We start from the raw sequence: 16,922 nt of genomic DNA on the forward strand, positions 1-16,922 counted from the left end.
CTGTGCCATCATTTTTATGCGGGTGCAGGTGGTCGAGGCAACAGTTTTTTTTTGCCATTTTTGGAAACGGAGAGTGGAGCATCCTTAATTTTTACAGCGGGATGATGCGAGGCAGCGGGCGCAGCGTGTGGTACAGACCCAGCGATGTCGCCAGCACAAGCACAGAGTTGGCCTGGTGTGCTGAGGCCAGGGCAATGGGTACAAAGTTGACCAGGGTGGAAATACCCAATGCAACCTGCAGCCAGGCTGCGCCGTACATGCAGTGCAGCACAATGCGCGACGCCTTGGGCAGCGGCAGACGGCGACCCTGCCACCACAGCGCGGACAGGACGAAGAAGGTGGACACAGCCAGGATGCGGTGCTCAAGCTGGACGGTGGCTGGGTTCTCGGTCAGATTCCGCCACATGGCCGACGGGTCGCCGCGGGCAAAGGCCTTGTTCCACAGCTCCTCAAGCGGCGGAGTGATACCAAGTCCCATCTGCGGGAACTCGTTGTAGATCAAGCCGGCATCGAGACCAGCGACCATGCCGCCCGACAGGCAGGCAGCGCTGGCCAGCACGACCGAGGCTGCGATCTTGCGGCGGAACCGCTGAATGGCCGGCTTCTGCTGCAGAGCACGCAGCGCGTCGGGGTTGGCGATCTTGCTGTGGAGCAGGCGGTTGGCACGGAAGTTGTTCCAGCCGTAAAGAGACAGACCGGCATACAGCAAGTAGGCTAGCGTCAAGTGCGATGTCAGGCGGTACTGGCTCACGCGCGGCACGGCGTCGGACCGCTCGCCCAGCTCCTTCTCGAGGCCCGATGCCACCATGTACCAGCCCATGGCGCCCTGGCCCAGCAGCAGCAGACCCAGACCGCCGATTTTCATGGTGCCCGTGCGCGTCACCATGCCCTTCGACACAAAGTACGCTGCCGGCAGCAGGTACACCACACCAAACAGCCGCCCGATGTTGCGGTGGAACCACTCCATGAAGTAGATCCGCTTGAACTCGTCGAGGCTGATTCCAATGTGCACCTTGTGGTACTCGGGGAACTGCTTGTACTTTTCGAACTCTGACTCCCACTCGGCCTCGCTCGTCGGCAGCGTTGCACCGGTGATCGGCTTCCACTCGACAATCGACAGGCCCGACTCGGTCAGCCGCGTCAGCCCGCCCCACACGATGATTCCAAACACCATCGATGCGCAGAACAGCGACCAGTACCCGACGATCGGCGCATCCACCGTGCGCTTGGCCTCGCCGGAGGTGCTGTAGCTGCGCTTGAACGCATTAGCCGGGATCTGGCGCAGTATACCGCGCACCGCTGCATGGCTCCTGGATGCCTGGAGGAACTGTGCGCGCCCGACCATCGCCGGTACATGGCTGGGTCTGCTGGTGCTCAGATTCCGTGCGAACTGTGCGCTGATGGCTGTGAACGGCTGGCCAATTTTGCCTGCCAGCATCGGGGCGATCTTGCCTGCCAGTAGCGAGCGCTGCGAGGCGCGTGCGAGACTGGTTGCCAGTGTAAACGAATTCATGGTTTGGCCTGGGGTACGCTCCGTTGATTCTGGTCTGAATGCCTCTGAATTCTTTTGCGAGGAAATATAGCAGATAAAGAATAAGGCTGTTCGGGAGGATAATTCACAAAGAGGAAAAAGCCTGGTGGTGCGCTTCGCCAGAGCGATGAGATTTCTAGCTCTGCTGTGGGCTGGAGGTCAATTTTTTTATCGGCCGCCATTGGCGTAATACAGTGCTGCCGCAAAACCCGAGATGGTCCCACTTTTTCCCGACCAGTCCGATCCCAGATAAACAGTGGTCTCTGAATGTGTAGTGATCACACTAGTCACCCAAGGCCAATGCTTATGTGACCCAGCCGATCACAGATGATGATGCCGATTCATCACCCCAGGCTAGGTCGTAAGAGTTACAGTCATAAAACAGACACCAGACCACTCCAAGAGTGGCCCGGAGAGGAATCATCTCTTCTTGTTTAATAATACCAGTTGTCACTATTAATTAGATAGTGTCTGGACGAATAGACGAAGCTCATGGCCCTTAAATAGGATCGCGACAAATGGTCTCCGCCACATTAGCATCAGGCGCTGACCATGTAGATAGTGATTGCGAGCATGCACTCTATGGATTTCTCTTCGCAGCCGCGTATTTGCAAAGTAGAGCATGTGCATTTGATCTTTTGTTTTAAGGCGACGGACCCACTGACATGCCTGCTGGTGTCCCTTCATGCATCACGTATTGAACATCGCATATGCGAGGCAATAAAACCCAAGTAAATATTCCAATGTACGCATCGTCATACGTCAGTACACGCAGGTGCAGCAACAGCGGAGAGCAGCAGCATAACCCGGCTGACTTATTGATAACTATATGCAAGCAAATATAGAAATTACCAACACTTAGTCGACGTTGACGAGCTCGACATCGAAGACCAGGGTGGCATGGGGCGGGATGCCAGCCGCTTCATGGCCGTGCCTGCCGTACGCCCACTCCGACTCGATCGTCAGCCGTGCCTTCTCGCCCGCAACCATCGTCATCAGCGCCTCGTCCCAGCCACGGATGACCTGGCCAGTGCCGACCTTGAAGACCAGTGGTGCCATGGGCTTCCTCCCCTTAGTCTTCAGGTTCGTGTCAAACACAGTGCCGTCCTCCAGCATTCCGGTATAGTAGACGCTGACACGATCGCCCTTGCTGGGCATGCGCTGGCCGGTGCCGCGCTTCGTGGTCTTCTTGACATACTTGGGAGTCTCCGACTCGTGCTGTTGCTCAGGCGCAGCAGATTTTTCGGCAGCAACCTTGGCGTGCTTGACCTCGGAGGCTGAGACTTCGTCGGCGGCGCGGAACTGCTTCGTGGCGAACAGCTCGTTGTAGGCGGTAATCAGCGCAGGCTTCTTGGCGGTTTTGGCCACGTTCGCCAGCTTGCCGTTCAGCTTGTGCGACAGCAGGAAGGCGTTGGAGGCAGACTCTTGCAGGTACGAGATCAGGTCCTTCTTGGACACATCGTCGCTAGCGAGCTCGGCGGCGGTCCACTTGGGCGATAGTTCTGCGGCCATTTTGTGTAGATGATCTGAGGGAAGAAGGTTGGGAGAGGCTAGGCGTGCCAAAGAAAAGCTGCTCGAAGAAAAGAAACTCTTTGGATGATCAGTTCTTTTGCACTCTTTCGCTTTTGGGGGATACGTCTGCCCATCAGCTCACCAGGACAGTTTTGGGGGCTAGGTCTAGGACGCCAGAGTATGCTGTTTAAAAGATATGTTAATAAGACGAGAGGCGTGTGCACTAAAGGTTTTGCCCCAGGTCAAACGACTGAACCACAGCACCGCTTGACGCGATATGTCGCATGTCGGAAGTCTGCCGGCAAGCCAATGTGACTGGCATGCGATCTACTACTCTGACCCCCTTTTGCAGCCAGGGATTCATGTTGTCTGTGACTTGCAGGTAACTGTCTTTCACACCAAAGGAATGCGCCATTTATAAGCAGCCTGATCAGAAGTGGGGCAGTCTCAAGGCAATAGAACGCTGCCTATGACTGATTGGCAATGCCGTGCCAGAGGGACACTGCACTGGAGCGATCGGCCAGCTAAAGAATAAAAAAGCTGCAGCAATACGCCTGGGTGATGGGGTGTACAGCAGCAGACGGTCCAAAACAGCCGGGGCGAGCAATCGGGGAAACAGATCGGCAGGAGAAGCAAGAATAGTTTCTCTTCGTCCCCTTTCGCCACCATTTGTTCCAAGTCAGGTGAAGACGAGGGGGGGAGGAAGAAATTAAAGAGGCCATTTGCGAACAGGAGGGCAAAGGCGAAGCCCAGCAACTAAAAAACAATAAATAGCATGTGCCGCCGCTGGCTACGTGCCGATCGGCAACTTCCTAACATCCACAGCAGACTTTTCCAGCAACCTGCCTGGGCCCTCTTTCCTTTTGTTCTTCTCAGTACTTCAGCTATTTCTTATCACACCTAATATTTATTCCACATGGGTATTGAGACAGAGCCAACGGCCGCGTACAACCGGGCGCACCGGGCGCTGCGCCTGCACACATTCGACCATACGCGGGTCGCCGGGTCGCGCATCGGCGGGCTATGGTTCCTCCTGGCGGTGCGTGCACTGATGTTTTCGTACGCCCTGTTCGTGTGGGTGTTTTCGCTGGTGCGCGATGCGCGGGCAGGCACAGGCAATGTGCATTTTGCGTACTTTACGAATCTGTGCTACACCGGGCTGGTGGCATATCTGGCAGCATCCCTGTACCATACGGTGCGGGCGATCCGGCAGCGCTCGACCGCGTCGTTCTCAGACATGTGGCCGGTATTTCAGCTGATGCACTGGCTGCTGTATGGGTCGGTGGCGGTGTTTTCGGTGATCGTGACGGGCGTGTACTGGAGCATGCTGTATCCGTCAGCGCACAACATGAGCGGTAGGGATACGTGGATTAATGCGTCTGTGCACGCAATGAATACGGGGTTCTTTGTGGTGGAGGCTGTGGTGGGCGGGATGGTGCTGACGAGCCACTGGTCGCACCCGTGCGTGCTGGTAGCGGTCGGGTTCATGTATGTCATGCTGGCATACGTTAATGAGGCAGTTAACGGGTTCTTTACGTATGATTTCCTCAACTACAAGGAAAAGAAGGGTGTGGAGGCGGCATATATTTTTGGACTGCTGGCGGCCCTGTTCATCATCTACTATGTTGTCTGGGCGCTCCAGCGGCTGCTCGATCGGATGCTGCCGGTGAAGAGCCACTGCGCGCAGGCTGGGAATGACTCTGAGTACCAGCAGGTCGAGTGCTCGTCGCCGCCCATGGAGCGTGTCTAGCAAGTTTTTATAAAAAGAAAAACATTTATTACATATGTGTTATGCTCTACATGGCTCACACTTTGACACCAGCGGGAATGGCCAGCAGCGCCGCATGCCTGCCCTCCTCGGCCAGCACATTGAAGGTGTTGCTGGCAAACTTTGTATTGGCCATCTCGACACTGATCCCAATGCTGGTCAGGTACTCGCGCGCCTCCTTGTTAACCGGCCATGTCTCAGCACCACCGCCCACGACCAGCATCTCGGGCTTAGGCGTCACCACATCGAGAATCCGCAAGGCATCGGGGGTAAGCTCGCTGAAGGGATGCACTGTGGTGCCGTTTTTCGTCTGTGGCGGCGCAATCTTCAGCTTAAAGGCCTCATTGTTGACTATCAGCAGTGGGCCGTAGACAGTGTGGCCAGAGCTCAGCTTGAAGCCGGTGGGCAGGATCTTGGAGATGCGCAGGGTTTTGTCGTCGACCAGGAAGAGGTTGGCCACGCCAGCGTCCAGCTGCGGCGCTTTCATGTCGTACTGGAAATGGCTGTCGTTGGCGGGCCGCTTGGGGGCCGACGGTGCTGGTGTGGTGGTGAGGGAGCGGGCGGCCGATATCCGCCGGGCGGCTGTGCGTGCGACCAGCTGTCTGAACATTATTGCTTGTGAATGCTGAGGAGCTGGAAAAATAGAGAGGTTTCTAGGTTGGCGAGGCAACGCTAGAGTTCACTATCTCGGCAGCCAGACTATGTCCTGATCACTGCCTGGATCTGATTTCTGATCAGTGCCAAGTTTTTCGTTTTTTTTTTTGAAGCATGCCTGTAGCGTGCACAGGCTTGTTGCTCTCCTCAGTTTTCAGCATTTCGCATACACACCATTCACACAACCTGGAAAATGCCGCAGACAGACATTGACGAGCAGGTCAAGGTACGGTTGACAACGATGACGACCAACGCAGACCAGGTGCGGGAGCTGGTTGACAAGCTCAAGGAGCGCGTGGAGTCGGGAGAGCTTGCGACTGGCAACGGGATCAGCTTCCTTGAAGTGAAACACCACACGCTCCTCTCATACATCAGTGGGTTGGCGCAGTTCTCGCTGATGAAGCTGCACGGCCAGCAGATCAACGGACACAAGGTCGTGCGAGATCTGGTGGAGGACCGCACGGTTCTGGAGAAGATGAAGCCGCTGGAGCAGCGGCTCAAGTACCAGATCGACAAACTTCTGCGTAACGCCGTGGTGGGTGGGCGCGAGACAAAGCCATCTCTGGCGACCACGGACGACCCGGAGGCGCAGCACGTGGACGACAGCGCCAAGATCGCCAAGATGCTGCAAGACGACGCACTGGCGGACCCGACGGCATTCAAGCCGAACCCCGAAGGGCTGGTTGTGGATGCTGGGGAGGCCGTGGAGGCCACAGACGGCGTGTATCGGGCGCCCAAGCAGGTGCCGGTTCACTACGAGGAGGAGGGCAATCTGGCGGCGAAGCGCGAGCGCGCCGAGCAGCGCATGATGGAGAGGGCTGCGCGGTCGCGGCTGGTGCGGGATCTGATGAGCGAATACGACGACCGCCCCGAGATGGCCACGGCGTCGGGCAATGCGTCGGTGGGCGTGCGCGATGTGCGGCTGGAGCAGCTGGCCGAGGAGCGCAAGCAGTACGAGGAAGACAACTTTACCCGACTCAGCGTCTCCAAGAAGGACAAGAAGGGACTCAGGGCCGCGTTTGCTGACCTGGACGACGAGTTTGCGCATCTCAACGACTTTGCCGGTATGGAGTCGCTGACGAAGACGGCCCGGGAGGGAAGCGCCAAGGCAGCGATTCTGGAGCGGCTCAAGCGCAAGCGTGATAACGAGAGCATGGCGGAGAAGCAGAGGCGGCGGCGGAGGGGTGCTGCGAGCGATGAGGAGGAGGAGAACGAGATGCAGGACAGGACCAAGTTCCAGAAGGCCAAGCGCAGACTTAACCGCAAGCAGCGCAGAAACTAGGATTTTTAGCATTGCTTTTTTTTCAAATATCCAAAGGCACGATTTCTTGCTCCAGACACTCGTTGCTGGGGGTGGGCGGCTTCTGGATGCGCGCAATGAACATACCCGACGTATTGGACACCAGCGGGTCCAGCCGGACGGCATGGTGCATGCGATCAAATAGCCGACGGATTCGGTCATCATCGAACGCGTGCGGGCTCCAGATCGGCGACACGGCAATGGAGCTGAGGGCCGGAATGGGCAGCAGGACGGCGTCCGAATGGCGGCTCAGGAACCCACCCACCACGGCCTCGTTCTGGCGCCGCGACAAACTGCATGTGCTATACACCAGTGAGCCGCCGGGCCTGAGCAGCCGCCAGGCGTTCTCCAGCAACTGCGACTGCAGCAGCGGCACATGGTCTGCGTCGTTAGTGACCTGATCAGCCAGCCGCTCAAACCCCCAGTGCTGGTACTTTGCCACATGCACCAGCGACCCGTCATGTGTGCATTCAGCATCCACCAGCACGCGATCATACAGCTCTGTGCCCGAGCCTGCAAACCCCGCCGCCAGCATCTTCGAGGCAAACCACGGCCTGGCTCCGCCACTTTGGCGCCCGGCCTCCTTTACTGTCTGCGGATCGTCCCAGCCGAGCCTCGGCGCATACTCATCAAAACTAGTCCCGTCACTGACAAACAGGCGGATGCGGATTTTATCATCACCCGCATGTTTTTTGACCAGGCTGCGGCAAATGGCCATGCGGTGCTCGGCAATGTCGACGCCGGTTACCGAGCCCTTCCCTTGCAGGTGCTCGGCCAGCAACAGGAGCTTGGCACCCGGCGCGCAGCACAGGTCCAGGACATTGTCCCCAGGTCTAACCTCCAGTGCCAGGGCTGCAATGCCCGAGCTCACGTCCATACCGGTGATTGCCCCGCGTGCATAGGCTCGCAGTTGCTTTAGCTTCACCGACGAGTCGGAGATCAAGAGGAAGCCGGGGAGACCCGGGATCGCATGGACTGGACAGTGGGCGTCGGCAGCGAGCTCGGCGATCAGCTGGTCGGGCGACGCATCGGCGGGGCGGATGATGCGGACATACCGTGGCAGGGACGGGGTTTTTGCGTAGATCGCCGGGTCGATGTGGTTGTCCTGAAGGAACTGCAGGAACGGGGCAGGGAACGATAGTGTCATGATGGAAAAATATAGGAAATATGTGCAAATAATATGTGCAGGTATTTGGTGAGTTCATCCCGGCAAGGGCGAGCCATGCGAGTCCCGTGATAGAGGAGTTCGGTTATGGCGAACATGCAACGACCGGTTTTTGATCTCTTATCACTGAACTCTTCCAAATTCAAGTATTTTGTAAACAGCATAATGTATGCGCACAGGGCAATTCAGCGCATTGCACAGCAGACCCCACGGGCCCTACTGTTCAGCACCAGCAGCGCGCAGGCGCCGCAGACAGTCGAGATCCAGAAGCGGGCGTTCCCCAAGTTCAGCATAACGGCGTCGGGGCTATCGAGCCTGATCCCGCGCTCACAGCAACTGGCAAAGGCACTCACCCTGGGCAAGTTCACAGTGACGCAGCCCGAGCTGACCCGGCTGGCATCGCAGTTCCTGGCGGCGAACGAACATGCGAGCATGGAGGAGTGGCGTACGCAGGCACTGGGGGTGTTCCACGGCGACGTGCGGGAGATCACCCGCGCTGCCAGCCTATTTGCGAAGCTGTCGCCAAACAAGTCCCTGTCGTATGCGCTGTACAAGGTCGCAGCCGAAGAGGGCCATGCGAATGCCGCCTACCACTACGCGGTTCTGCTGGGCACCGGGGAAATGCGCATGGAGGGTGGGCGCGGCGTGGGCGGGCAGATTATCAAGGATTTGGCCAAGATCGGACATCCGCCCGGCCTGATGCTTCTGGCCGAGACGCGGCTGGCCCGCAACGACGCTGCAGGCGCATATGCAATGCTGGAGCAAGCAGCCAAAGGGGGTGTGGCGGCGGCAGCGTTCCAGCTCGGCAAACTGATGCGTGACGGACGGGTGGGCGAGCCGGACCAGGCCAGAGGGTGGTTTGAGGAGGCCGCGCGGCTCGGCTCGCCAGAGGGCCTGTTTATGGCGGGCACAGTGTTGGCGGGTGAAGAAAAGTTTGGCGAGGCATTGGATTACTTTGAGCGCGCGGCGGCACTGGGCAATGTCGAGGCGCAGTACAATGTTGGGCTGTACTATCTGCAGGGCACTGGATGCGAGAAGAACCCTGAGCTGGCGGTCGAGTACTGGACCATGGCGGCTGCCGAGCGGTTCCCGGTGGCCATGCTGAATCTGGCTAAGCTGCTGATGGAGGGCAAGGAGGTAGCGCGCGACCGCCGGCGCGCTAGGCGTCTGTTGGAGGCAGCCGTGGAGGCGTCAGACAAGGACGGGTTTATCAAGGATCAGGCGCTGGCGCTGATGGAGCGGATGGGCAAGGGGAGCGATTCGCGGTGCAATGTAATGTAAATTTATATACGGGGGATTGGGACGGCGCGTGGCGGTGTGGTCAAGCAATGAAAAATGATGGAGATTATTGGGATGTGGTCAATGGCCAGCGGGATGGGGGGACAATATACGGGAGGGTAGGTGGGCGAATATACAGGGGTGGCCAGAGATGAAGGAGGAGCCGTGAAATAGACCCTTCATACCCTCCTAGCCCTCTGGACGTGCTCTTTTCCGACTGCAGTCCTAAACTCTATTTTCCTCCTGTTCGCAACATAGACATGAAGCTCATTCCTTTCCTCGCGCTGGCCATCGGTGCGTGTGCGCAGTCAGCGACCATCGGCATGAACGCGATTGACCAGCCGATCGACCATTTTGCGCAGCACTCGGCCAACTTCTCGCAGAAATACCTGGTCGACTCGCAGTACTACCGGCCACCCGGCCCGATCCTGCTGTACCTGGCTGGTGAGCGGGCGATCTCGTCAGCCGACCTGGAGACCACGGGGCTGGTGGATCTGGCGCAGGCCACGCACGCGATGATCGTGGTGCTTGAGTCGCGGTTCTTTGGCGAGTCGGTGCCAAACGCCGACATGGAGTTCCTGTCTGTGGAGCAGATGCTGGCCGACGTGCGGCGGTTCGTGCAGCACTCGGACTATAGCAGCCCGGAGGCGCACTGGGTGGTGATTGGCGCGTCGTTTGCCGGCAGCCTGGCGGCGTGGACAAAGTTCCAGTACCCGGAATTGAACCTAGGCGTGATCGCGTCCAGCGCACCGATGGTGGTCAAGGACGCATACTGGGAATTTGACCGTGCGGTGGCCGAGCGCCTGCCTTGTGCTGCGCAGCTGGCCACGGCAGTGGAAGAGGTAGACCGGATCCTGGACTCCCGAAACCGCACGCGCATCATGCAGCTGAAGCGGCTGTTTGGGCTGGCTCAGCTGCGCGACGACGCCGAGTTTGCCGCGGCGCTGGCGCTGCAGCAGTCGGAGCTGATGCAGGACCCGGTTCTGAGCGACCAGCCGAGCCCCGACGTGCAGAATTTCTGCCACGACCTGTCGCACGCCCCCACTGCGCGCCTGGCCCTGGCAGCGTTTGCCAATGCGACGCGTCGGTACCCCGTGCATGCGCCCGCAGCCTGCCCGGCCGATGACGACTCGTCGTGGTTCTGGCTGCAGTGCTCGCAGCTCGGCCTGTGGCAGACATATGGCGAGTCGCATCTGCGGTCGCGGCGACTGACATTGCGGCGCATCACAAACATGTGCTCGCGGTGCTTCCCCGAGTACCAGGCGGAGCAGCGCAAGCGTGATTTCCATGTGTTCGCCAGGCGCGCGCAGTTCTACTATTCGGCGTGTGTGCCGGACGCGCTGTTTACTGCGGGGTCGCTGGATCCGTGGCGGTTCCTGACTATGCCGTTTGTGCGCCAGTGCGAGCGCTCTATGGTTGTTGATGGCGCGTCGCATGCCCAGGACCTGCTGGATCCGGATGAGCTGACTATGAGGTGGATGGTCCGTGTGGTCGAGAGCGTGCGGACCCGTGCTGCCAGAAAGTCGGCCGCCGCAAGAATGTGGAGCGGGCAGCTGGCGGCCGCTGTATTAGGGCTGGCGCTGCTGGCTTGAAAAAAAATCAAGAGGGCTCATGCAGCCTGGGCTGTCTGGAGTAGGGGGCTGTCAAGCCCATGCGCTTGGACTGCTTGGCTACTATACGCGCCTGTGCAACCCCCTCCTGCGTATTTAACCACCGATTCAACGGTTATTTTTCTACATCCCACTTTGCCTTCTTTTTCTTTTCATTTTCCCGCGCAACAAAAAACCCCTTGTCTTCAAAACCATGTCTGGATACGGTAACTCTGGCAGCCCATACGGTGGTCCTCCCCATGGCGGACCTGGCGGTCCCCCTCCTGGAGGTTTCATGCAGGGCGGCCCCGGTGGACCTCCTCCCCAGGGCGGACCGTATGGCGGGCCTCCTCAGCAAGGCAGGCCTCCTCAGGGCGGACCTCCTCAGGGCGGACGGCCTCCGCAGCAGCAGCAGCAGCAGCAGCAAGGCGACCCAAGCCGGGCATTCCAGTGGGTGTCGTGCTCGAACGGCCACATCCCGCCGAACGCCGTGCAGGGCGGCATCGAGCGTGACGGCAAGCCGCTGTTTGTGGCCCGCGCTATGTACAAGGGCGGCCTGCACCCGGGCAAGGCAGCACCGCATCTGGAGGACGGCGGATGCAACATCGGCTGGGGCCACAAGGAAATTACTGTCAGCGACTACCAGGTGCTGTGCGGAGACGCGAGCCGCCTGCGGTGGGTCAAGCAGGAGGGTTCTCTAAGCATCCAGGGATTTGTGCCTGTGCAGGCTGGCCATGAGGAGTCGGGCGAGCCGCTGTACATTGCAAAGACACTGGTGGATGGCTCGCAGCAGCTGGGCAAGTGCGCCCCGCATATCAAGAAGGGCATGTCGTACCCGTACGGCCACAAGGAGCGCGACGCCAGCGAGTACATGGTTCTGTCGTATGTCAACTAGGATGTTTATTTTTGGAATATATACAACATGAGCCCTACACATATGCCAGCACCATGTACTCGGCAACAGCCTTTTCGCGGCCATTGAACGCAAACGACGCGCCGTGCTTGATGTGCACACCGCACTTTCCGAGCTGCTGCGCGCCGCCCAGCACCGTCTTGGCCACATACAATGGCTCGCCTGTGTGCTCGAACCCCGCAAGCAAAGGCACGAATCCGTTGATCTCCAACGGACCCTCCTGTGCAACCCACCGTAGCTTTGTCCCCTGCCCACATAGCACCTGGCACTCTGTGACGTCCACCTCCTGCCACCCGTACCCGATGCTGGCGCCAGTGCGCAGATGCCTTCCGGCCCTGCCCGGATGCAGGCCGTCGCGATGGTATGCCCGGCAGATAAACAGCGGCTCGCCGGTGCGCTCCACTCCGCCCTGCACGGCATTCATTGGGATGTGGCCCGAGATCACCGGCACCCACGCAAAGTCATCTGGAGTCTTGAGAGCTGCTGGCTGGCTGTCGCAGAGCGTCTGCTGAGTGCTGGCGTCTGAGGTCCGTCGATGCCAGGAAATGCGCTTGGTCAAAGAGTTTATGCTGCTTGAACGAGACCGGAATCCCATGGTTTTTGTAAGAATTTGAAGTGCTGTTGGAAGAGAGTCGAAGGAAGCGCAATGCGCTCAGAGATATTTTGAACCCCAACCTCGGCGACCAGCGGCCAGCGTGATTTTTTTGTTGTTTGCGCAGTACGGCCTATATTTCTTCACCTTCACTGAGGCATAAGCAAAAAAGCCCAAGCTAAGAAATAAACACTCAACAATGTGCAACCAAAAAGCTTCTCCCATCACATCTGGCACCACTAATCCATACCCACCAGCTGCATACGAACCTGAAGGGCACTTTGTCATTTCAGAATACGTCTGGGCTAGTATAACAGAGCATCAATGGATGCACATCCCCCACCACGACATAGTAATGCTGCATGCAGCACCAGTGCGCTGGATAAGACCCAGGTATGTATTGTCCCTATTGGATACACATGTAGATTTGCGCAACACTCCTGGTGTTCTACCGGCCTATACCCGGAGGGCTAGGCCGCAGATACATCGGCAATGCTAGCTATAATGGGCGCATCAGGCGATCCAATGCAACTCAGTTGTGCTACACCGCTCCGGGGACCTCTTGGTTGGAATCCACATCCCCCCTTCAAGTGTTTACAATGGGTGCAACGCCTGAGGCAGCTTCAAGTGGCTTTCTCTTCGTATCTGGCAATTCCGCCGGGCGGGAGAAGAACACAGAGATCTGTCCCACCCCCTTGCCTACTAATCCAGATTTAAAAAATAAGGAACCACTCCGCACAGAAAGCGAACCAAATTCGATGATGCTTCCTCAATACACAGCGGGTTTTTTCTTACTTGCCTAACCGCTGTGTGGGTGGGGAATGTATTTACGGGGGAGTATCTTGTAAAAATAGACTGCACCAGTTTCACAGAAATCCGTGTTTGTAGCCAAACTCGTACCTGTCACTATTTTTACTGATGAGCTTACCATGGCCAACTCCTTCTCTGTTTGCTGTAAAAGAAATTTACTCTGGCACTCAGGATGGATAGCGTCATTGCAGCCCCTCCCCCTGAGCGCTGAGTGCTGAGCGCGTCAATGAATGCCACAGACATGGGCGCTCGGCCAGTTGTGATTTTCACGTGATCAACCCCGGCTCCTCAATTTCCATTGGCCCCCTCCCCAGGGCAGGCCGAGCCGGTCAATTGAGCAATCAGCTGAACTCACCCCAAAGTAGTATTTTTAGCATCCTTCCTTTCGCTGTTGCTTTTTTTTTTTTTTAAAACGTATTTTCGTCCACCTCGTATTTTTGGACACCTTTTTCTCTTCCTCTATAGCGTAAAATCCATCTACACGCCTTTTTCCCTCACTATTTTACTCACCACATAGACCTTCTAGCAGGTTGAAGACAAGGCTAAGCGCTCAGGCCTGTAGTTCTCTAAACATTGTATCGCCACAGTAGCACGCTGATAAAACAAATATCAACAGTAGAGCCCTTTGGTTAAAAATAGGGCAGCCATTTTCCTGCAACCTGCCTTCTCCACACGCTATATCTCCCATTCTATTTCCTGCTTCTTTCCCCCCACCACCAACGCATAGGCGGTCCGGCCAGTAACTTAGACTTGTTCGCATCCTTGCCTGCCTTCTATTTATACACCTTGGTGTGGCTGAGTGCTTTTCTTGGCAGCATCTTTCTCCCCTGTTCTACTAGCATACCCATTACATTAACCGGCATAACTATTAAGCAGCTTTTATACTTATTCAGACCCACCATACACCAATAATAACAGACCAACAATGGGCCGCAAGAAGATCAGAATCCAGCGCATCACAGACGAGCGCAATCGCCAGGTCACATTCCTCAAGCGCAAGGCCGGGCTGCTCAAGAAGGCGTACGAGCTGTCGGTGCTGTGCGACTGCGAAATCGCTGTGATCATCTTCAGCTCGCAAAACAAGCTGGTACAGTACGCATCAACAAACATGGACAAGGTGCTGATGCGGTACACGGACTTTGGCGAGCCGAACGAGAGTCTGACCAACACACAATGCGCGTCCATATACCGCGACGGCGACGCCGACGACCACCCGCTCAGCGCGCTGGACGCGCCCAACACAGCCAGCACGCCAGGCATCGCCCACAGCGACATGCCGAGCGAAGTGCACTCGCCAGAAATGCACCGGTACCAGGGAGCGCAGAACGGTATGCTGGGAGGGCAGATGCTGGGCGTCGCGCAGCAGTACATGCCGAACCAGGGCTTTTCGCCAGCGCTGGGCGACGAGGCCGGGCTGTCGGGCTCGCCATACTATTCGTCGCTGCCATACCCGAACGCTACCACGCAGCCAGGCATGTACCAGCCGCGCGTAATGCCACAGACCACTCTACCAGGCTCCATGCCCGCCTACCCGCAGTACCCGGCGCAGCGCACAGCGACGCAGCCGCTGGCGTACCCGCCTGTGCAGCGTGCCTACTCGACGCTGGCCGGCTATCAGCAGCCCGTGGCCAGCATGGCCAACATGCCACCGGCGATTGCGCAGCAGCTGGGTGCCAGCGATTCACGCCAGTACGGTATGTATCAGGTCGGTCAGCCGTACCAGCCGGGCCAGGTCATGGGCAGGCCGCTGGACTCGTTCCGCACGCGGCTGGCGGCGCCGCCCGCTGCGTCCGCCGGCGTGCCCCCGCAATACATGGTCTACCGGATGCCCGATGGCTCGCAACCTGCCGACCCACAGCAGGCATTGCACACTATTGCCGAGGACGAAGCAGACGAGGAGCCGCAGGAGGAGCCGCATGCCGAGCTGCAGGAGGAGCCGCAGGCGAGCCAGGATGAGGATCCGTCGGCATCCGCCAGCCCGGCGCGCCAGCCGTCCGATGCCGAGGCTGAGGGCCTGCGCGTCGAAATCCCCGCCACCCGGTCGCGCTCCGATGCCGGTCTCTTGCGTCGATCGGCGCGCAGCGGCCAGTCGACGCCCGCCACTGCCCGCACCAACCAGACTGACCCGTCCGCCGCCAAGCCCGCCCGCCGCCTGCCGCCTGCCGTCAACACCTCGGCGCGCCTGGCCAACCCGCTGAACGAGCCCGGCCCGCAGACCGCCATGCTGCTGGAGATGGCCCAGAACCTGCCTTCCCCATCCACCTTCTATCCGCAGATCTACCAGCAGAACGAGAACTTCAGTCCGCTCGAGTTTGGCACCACGCCGATTATCGGCCACCAGCAGCAGAGTGCCTTCCAGTGGCCCGTGCCCGGCTCCGTTGCTGGAACCAGAGCTCCGCACCAGCCGTCGCCCCTGAAGCGCTCGGTCGAGAAGGGCGCGTCACCTGGCCCATCCACCAATGCAGCCACGGATCTTCCGTCACCACGGAAACGCACTCGGACTTCCCAGCCAACATGAGCCAGGCAAATAACAATCTTTCTCCTATTCTAGTACCGTTATATATTCTTATGTAGAGTGCACACGCTTTATCAACGACTTGTCAAACGGCACTATCTTCCTACTAGAATTACCTCGCTCGCGATGCGAGCTCAGCTGCCAGTCAGCATAGCTTGACACACCGATAAAAAGTATCACAGCAAACCAGCCATTTGAACGTGTCCGATGATTGCTAGTGTAATGGTTATCTTGGACATCTCTTGTCTTGATGGCCTGCTCAGCGCAGGTGTTTCAGCAGTGGTTTGCCGCTGCTGGCAGTGGAATCGCCTGCTGCTGCTGCACGCCTCTTGCGCGGCCTCTTTGTTGCCGGAGTGGTACCAGGTCTCTCTACCACATAAGATTTTATAGCCCAAAAAGTGTCCGACCATCCACTACGGTACTTTTTGTATTGACTAAAATGATTCCTGCTCTTTTGAGCCTCACAACGAGCATGCGTGACTCGCTCTGTGGCCTCTTAACAATAATATTCTCTCTTTGGGCCGATGAATTCAGATCTGAAGGAGCCAAATATACACCCTAATACCACACGAAAAATCGAAGCTGGAGCCATATATCAAAATGCCATTCATCTTAGCTCCTTCCCAGCTTGTAGGTCCAGCAGTCCAATAAACAAATCATTCAACATCTACATCTTCAGTGCTCAGAATTGAAACTGTTGGCTTGCCACGAAACTCAGGAGCAAGTTCAGTCCGGATCCGGTATTAATCATAGGCGATTGGGGTGCACCGATGGCCCGACACTATGTGCCGGTTCTGCTTCTATCAGCGACGAACCACCGCTGAAACACCTGCGCTGAGCAGGCCTTCAAGACAAGAGATGTCCAAGATAACCATTACACTAGCAATCATCGGACACGTTCAAATGGCTGGTTTGCTGTGATACTTTTTATCGGTGTGTCAAGCTATGCTGACTGGCAGCTGAGCTCGCATCGCGAGCGAGGTAATTCTAGTATGCAAATGTATTTACACAGTAAAAGTTATGAAAAGTGAATCGCTATCTTGACTTTACCTATTGTGAAGATTCAAAAAAAAAAACCACGAGTTAGCGATATGCTGGTATGGATGCGCATGCTGCTAATATATCCTGCGACACTTGGTATTGGGCTCAGATATATAATGATTCTAGGTGTATTCGTGTATATCCACATGCGGACAAGTATGCCCATTGAGCGTGGTGCACGACTGAAACATCACAGCCAACAAGAGACAGCACTAGCAAGAAATGTATAGCATACCTGTTTAGCCTTGCCTGCT

At 57.5% G+C, this 16,922-nt stretch overlaps 11 protein-coding genes across 11 annotated transcripts; 6 read left to right on the forward strand and 5 right to left on the reverse strand.

Moving 5' to 3' along the window:
- Positions 1-53: 53 nt before the first annotated feature.
- DL89DRAFT_267717 (cytochrome oxidase assembly) lies at positions 54-1,644 on the reverse strand. Its single transcript, XM_040887632.1, has one exon. It carries the CDS (start codon positions 1,343-1,345, stop codon positions 92-94), a length of 1,254 nt encoding a protein of 417 aa, XP_040743208.1. The 5' UTR covers positions 1,346-1,644; the 3' UTR covers positions 54-91.
- Positions 1,645-2,034: 390 nt separating this feature from the next.
- Positions 2,035-3,246, reverse strand: DL89DRAFT_162414 (uncharacterized protein). Its single transcript, XM_040883678.1, has one exon. It carries the CDS (start codon positions 3,041-3,043, stop codon positions 2,390-2,392), a length of 654 nt encoding a protein of 217 aa, XP_040743209.1. The 5' UTR covers positions 3,044-3,246; the 3' UTR covers positions 2,035-2,389.
- A 621-nt stretch (positions 3,247-3,867) lies between these two features.
- On the forward strand, positions 3,868-4,837 carry DL89DRAFT_267719 (uncharacterized protein). Its single transcript, XM_040887633.1, has one exon. It carries the CDS (start codon positions 3,960-3,962, stop codon positions 4,791-4,793), a length of 834 nt encoding a protein of 277 aa, XP_040743210.1. The 5' UTR covers positions 3,868-3,959; the 3' UTR covers positions 4,794-4,837.
- On the reverse strand, positions 4,708-5,517 carry DL89DRAFT_267720 (uncharacterized protein). The gene has a single exon (XM_040887634.1). It carries the CDS (start codon positions 5,419-5,421, stop codon positions 4,849-4,851), a length of 573 nt encoding a protein of 190 aa, XP_040743211.1. The 5' UTR covers positions 5,422-5,517; the 3' UTR covers positions 4,708-4,848.
- Positions 5,518-5,612: 95 nt separating this feature from the next.
- Positions 5,613-6,792, forward strand: DL89DRAFT_267721 (uncharacterized protein). Its single transcript, XM_040887635.1, has one exon. It carries the CDS (start codon positions 5,659-5,661, stop codon positions 6,745-6,747), a length of 1,089 nt encoding a protein of 362 aa, XP_040743212.1. The 5' UTR covers positions 5,613-5,658; the 3' UTR covers positions 6,748-6,792.
- DL89DRAFT_284060 (S-adenosyl-L-methionine-dependent methyltransferase) lies at positions 6,770-7,912 on the reverse strand (the record flags this gene model as incomplete). Its single annotated transcript, XM_040889763.1, has 1 exon — positions 6,770-7,912. The coding sequence occupies one exon, from the start codon at positions 7,910-7,912 to the stop codon at positions 6,770-6,772; it is 1,143 nt and encodes a 380-aa protein (XP_040743213.1).
- Positions 7,913-8,056: 144 nt separating this feature from the next.
- On the forward strand, positions 8,057-9,517 carry DL89DRAFT_267722 (HCP-like protein). The gene is made up of 2 exons (XM_040887636.1): positions 8,057-9,327; positions 9,467-9,517. Exon 1 carries the CDS (start codon positions 8,096-8,098, stop codon positions 9,209-9,211), a length of 1,116 nt encoding a protein of 371 aa, XP_040743214.1. The 5' UTR covers positions 8,057-8,095; the 3' UTR covers positions 9,212-9,327; positions 9,467-9,517.
- A 14-nt stretch (positions 9,518-9,531) lies between these two features.
- DL89DRAFT_223785 (uncharacterized protein) lies at positions 9,532-10,146 on the forward strand (the record flags this gene model as incomplete). The annotated part of the gene is made up of 1 exon (XM_040884655.1): positions 9,532-10,146. A coding segment is annotated over one exon (615 nt), but the record flags the coding sequence as incomplete, so codon positions are not given.
- A 1,102-nt stretch (positions 10,147-11,248) lies between these two features.
- Positions 11,249-11,686, forward strand: DL89DRAFT_205938 (uncharacterized protein; the record flags this gene model as incomplete). The annotated part of the gene is made up of 1 exon (XM_040884083.1): positions 11,249-11,686. A coding segment is annotated over one exon (438 nt), but the record flags the coding sequence as incomplete, so codon positions are not given.
- DL89DRAFT_267724 (uncharacterized protein) lies at positions 11,540-12,449 on the reverse strand. Its single transcript, XM_040887637.1, has one exon. It carries the CDS (start codon positions 12,303-12,305, stop codon positions 11,727-11,729), a length of 579 nt encoding a protein of 192 aa, XP_040743217.1. The 5' UTR covers positions 12,306-12,449; the 3' UTR covers positions 11,540-11,726.
- Positions 12,450-14,037: 1,588 nt separating this feature from the next.
- Positions 14,038-15,630, forward strand: DL89DRAFT_257777 (uncharacterized protein; the record flags this gene model as incomplete). Its single annotated transcript, XM_040885552.1, has 1 exon — positions 14,038-15,630. One exon carries the CDS (start codon positions 14,038-14,040, stop codon positions 15,628-15,630), a length of 1,593 nt encoding a protein of 530 aa, XP_040743218.1.
- Between the last annotated feature and the right edge of the window lie 1,292 nt (positions 15,631-16,922).

This window comes from Linderina pennispora, assembly GCF_002104995.1.
Source record: "Linderina pennispora strain ATCC 12442 chromosome Unknown DL89scaffold_7, whole genome shotgun sequence".
Lineage (NCBI taxonomy): Eukaryota > Fungi > Kickxellomycota > Kickxellomycetes > Kickxellales > Kickxellaceae > Linderina > Linderina pennispora.

What these genes read in the sequence shown, in the direction of transcription:
- DL89DRAFT_267717 (XM_040887632.1), bottom strand. Translation starts at nt 1,345, where the DNA reads ATGGTCGGGCGCGCACAGTTCCTCCAGGCATCCAGGAGCCATGCAGCG.
- DL89DRAFT_162414 (XM_040883678.1), bottom strand. Translation starts at nt 3,043, where the DNA reads ATGGCCGCAGAACTATCGCCCAAGTGGACCGCCGCCGAGCTCGCTAGC.
- DL89DRAFT_267719 (XM_040887633.1), top strand. Translation starts at nt 3,960, where the DNA reads ATGGGTATTGAGACAGAGCCAACGGCCGCGTACAACCGGGCGCACCGG.
- DL89DRAFT_267720 (XM_040887634.1), bottom strand. Translation starts at nt 5,421, where the DNA reads ATGTTCAGACAGCTGGTCGCACGCACAGCCGCCCGGCGGATATCGGCC.
- DL89DRAFT_267721 (XM_040887635.1), top strand. Translation starts at nt 5,659, where the DNA reads ATGCCGCAGACAGACATTGACGAGCAGGTCAAGGTACGGTTGACAACG.
- DL89DRAFT_267722 (XM_040887636.1), top strand. Translation starts at nt 8,096, where the DNA reads ATGTATGCGCACAGGGCAATTCAGCGCATTGCACAGCAGACCCCACGG.
- DL89DRAFT_267724 (XM_040887637.1), bottom strand. Translation starts at nt 12,305, where the DNA reads ATGGGATTCCGGTCTCGTTCAAGCAGCATAAACTCTTTGACCAAGCGC.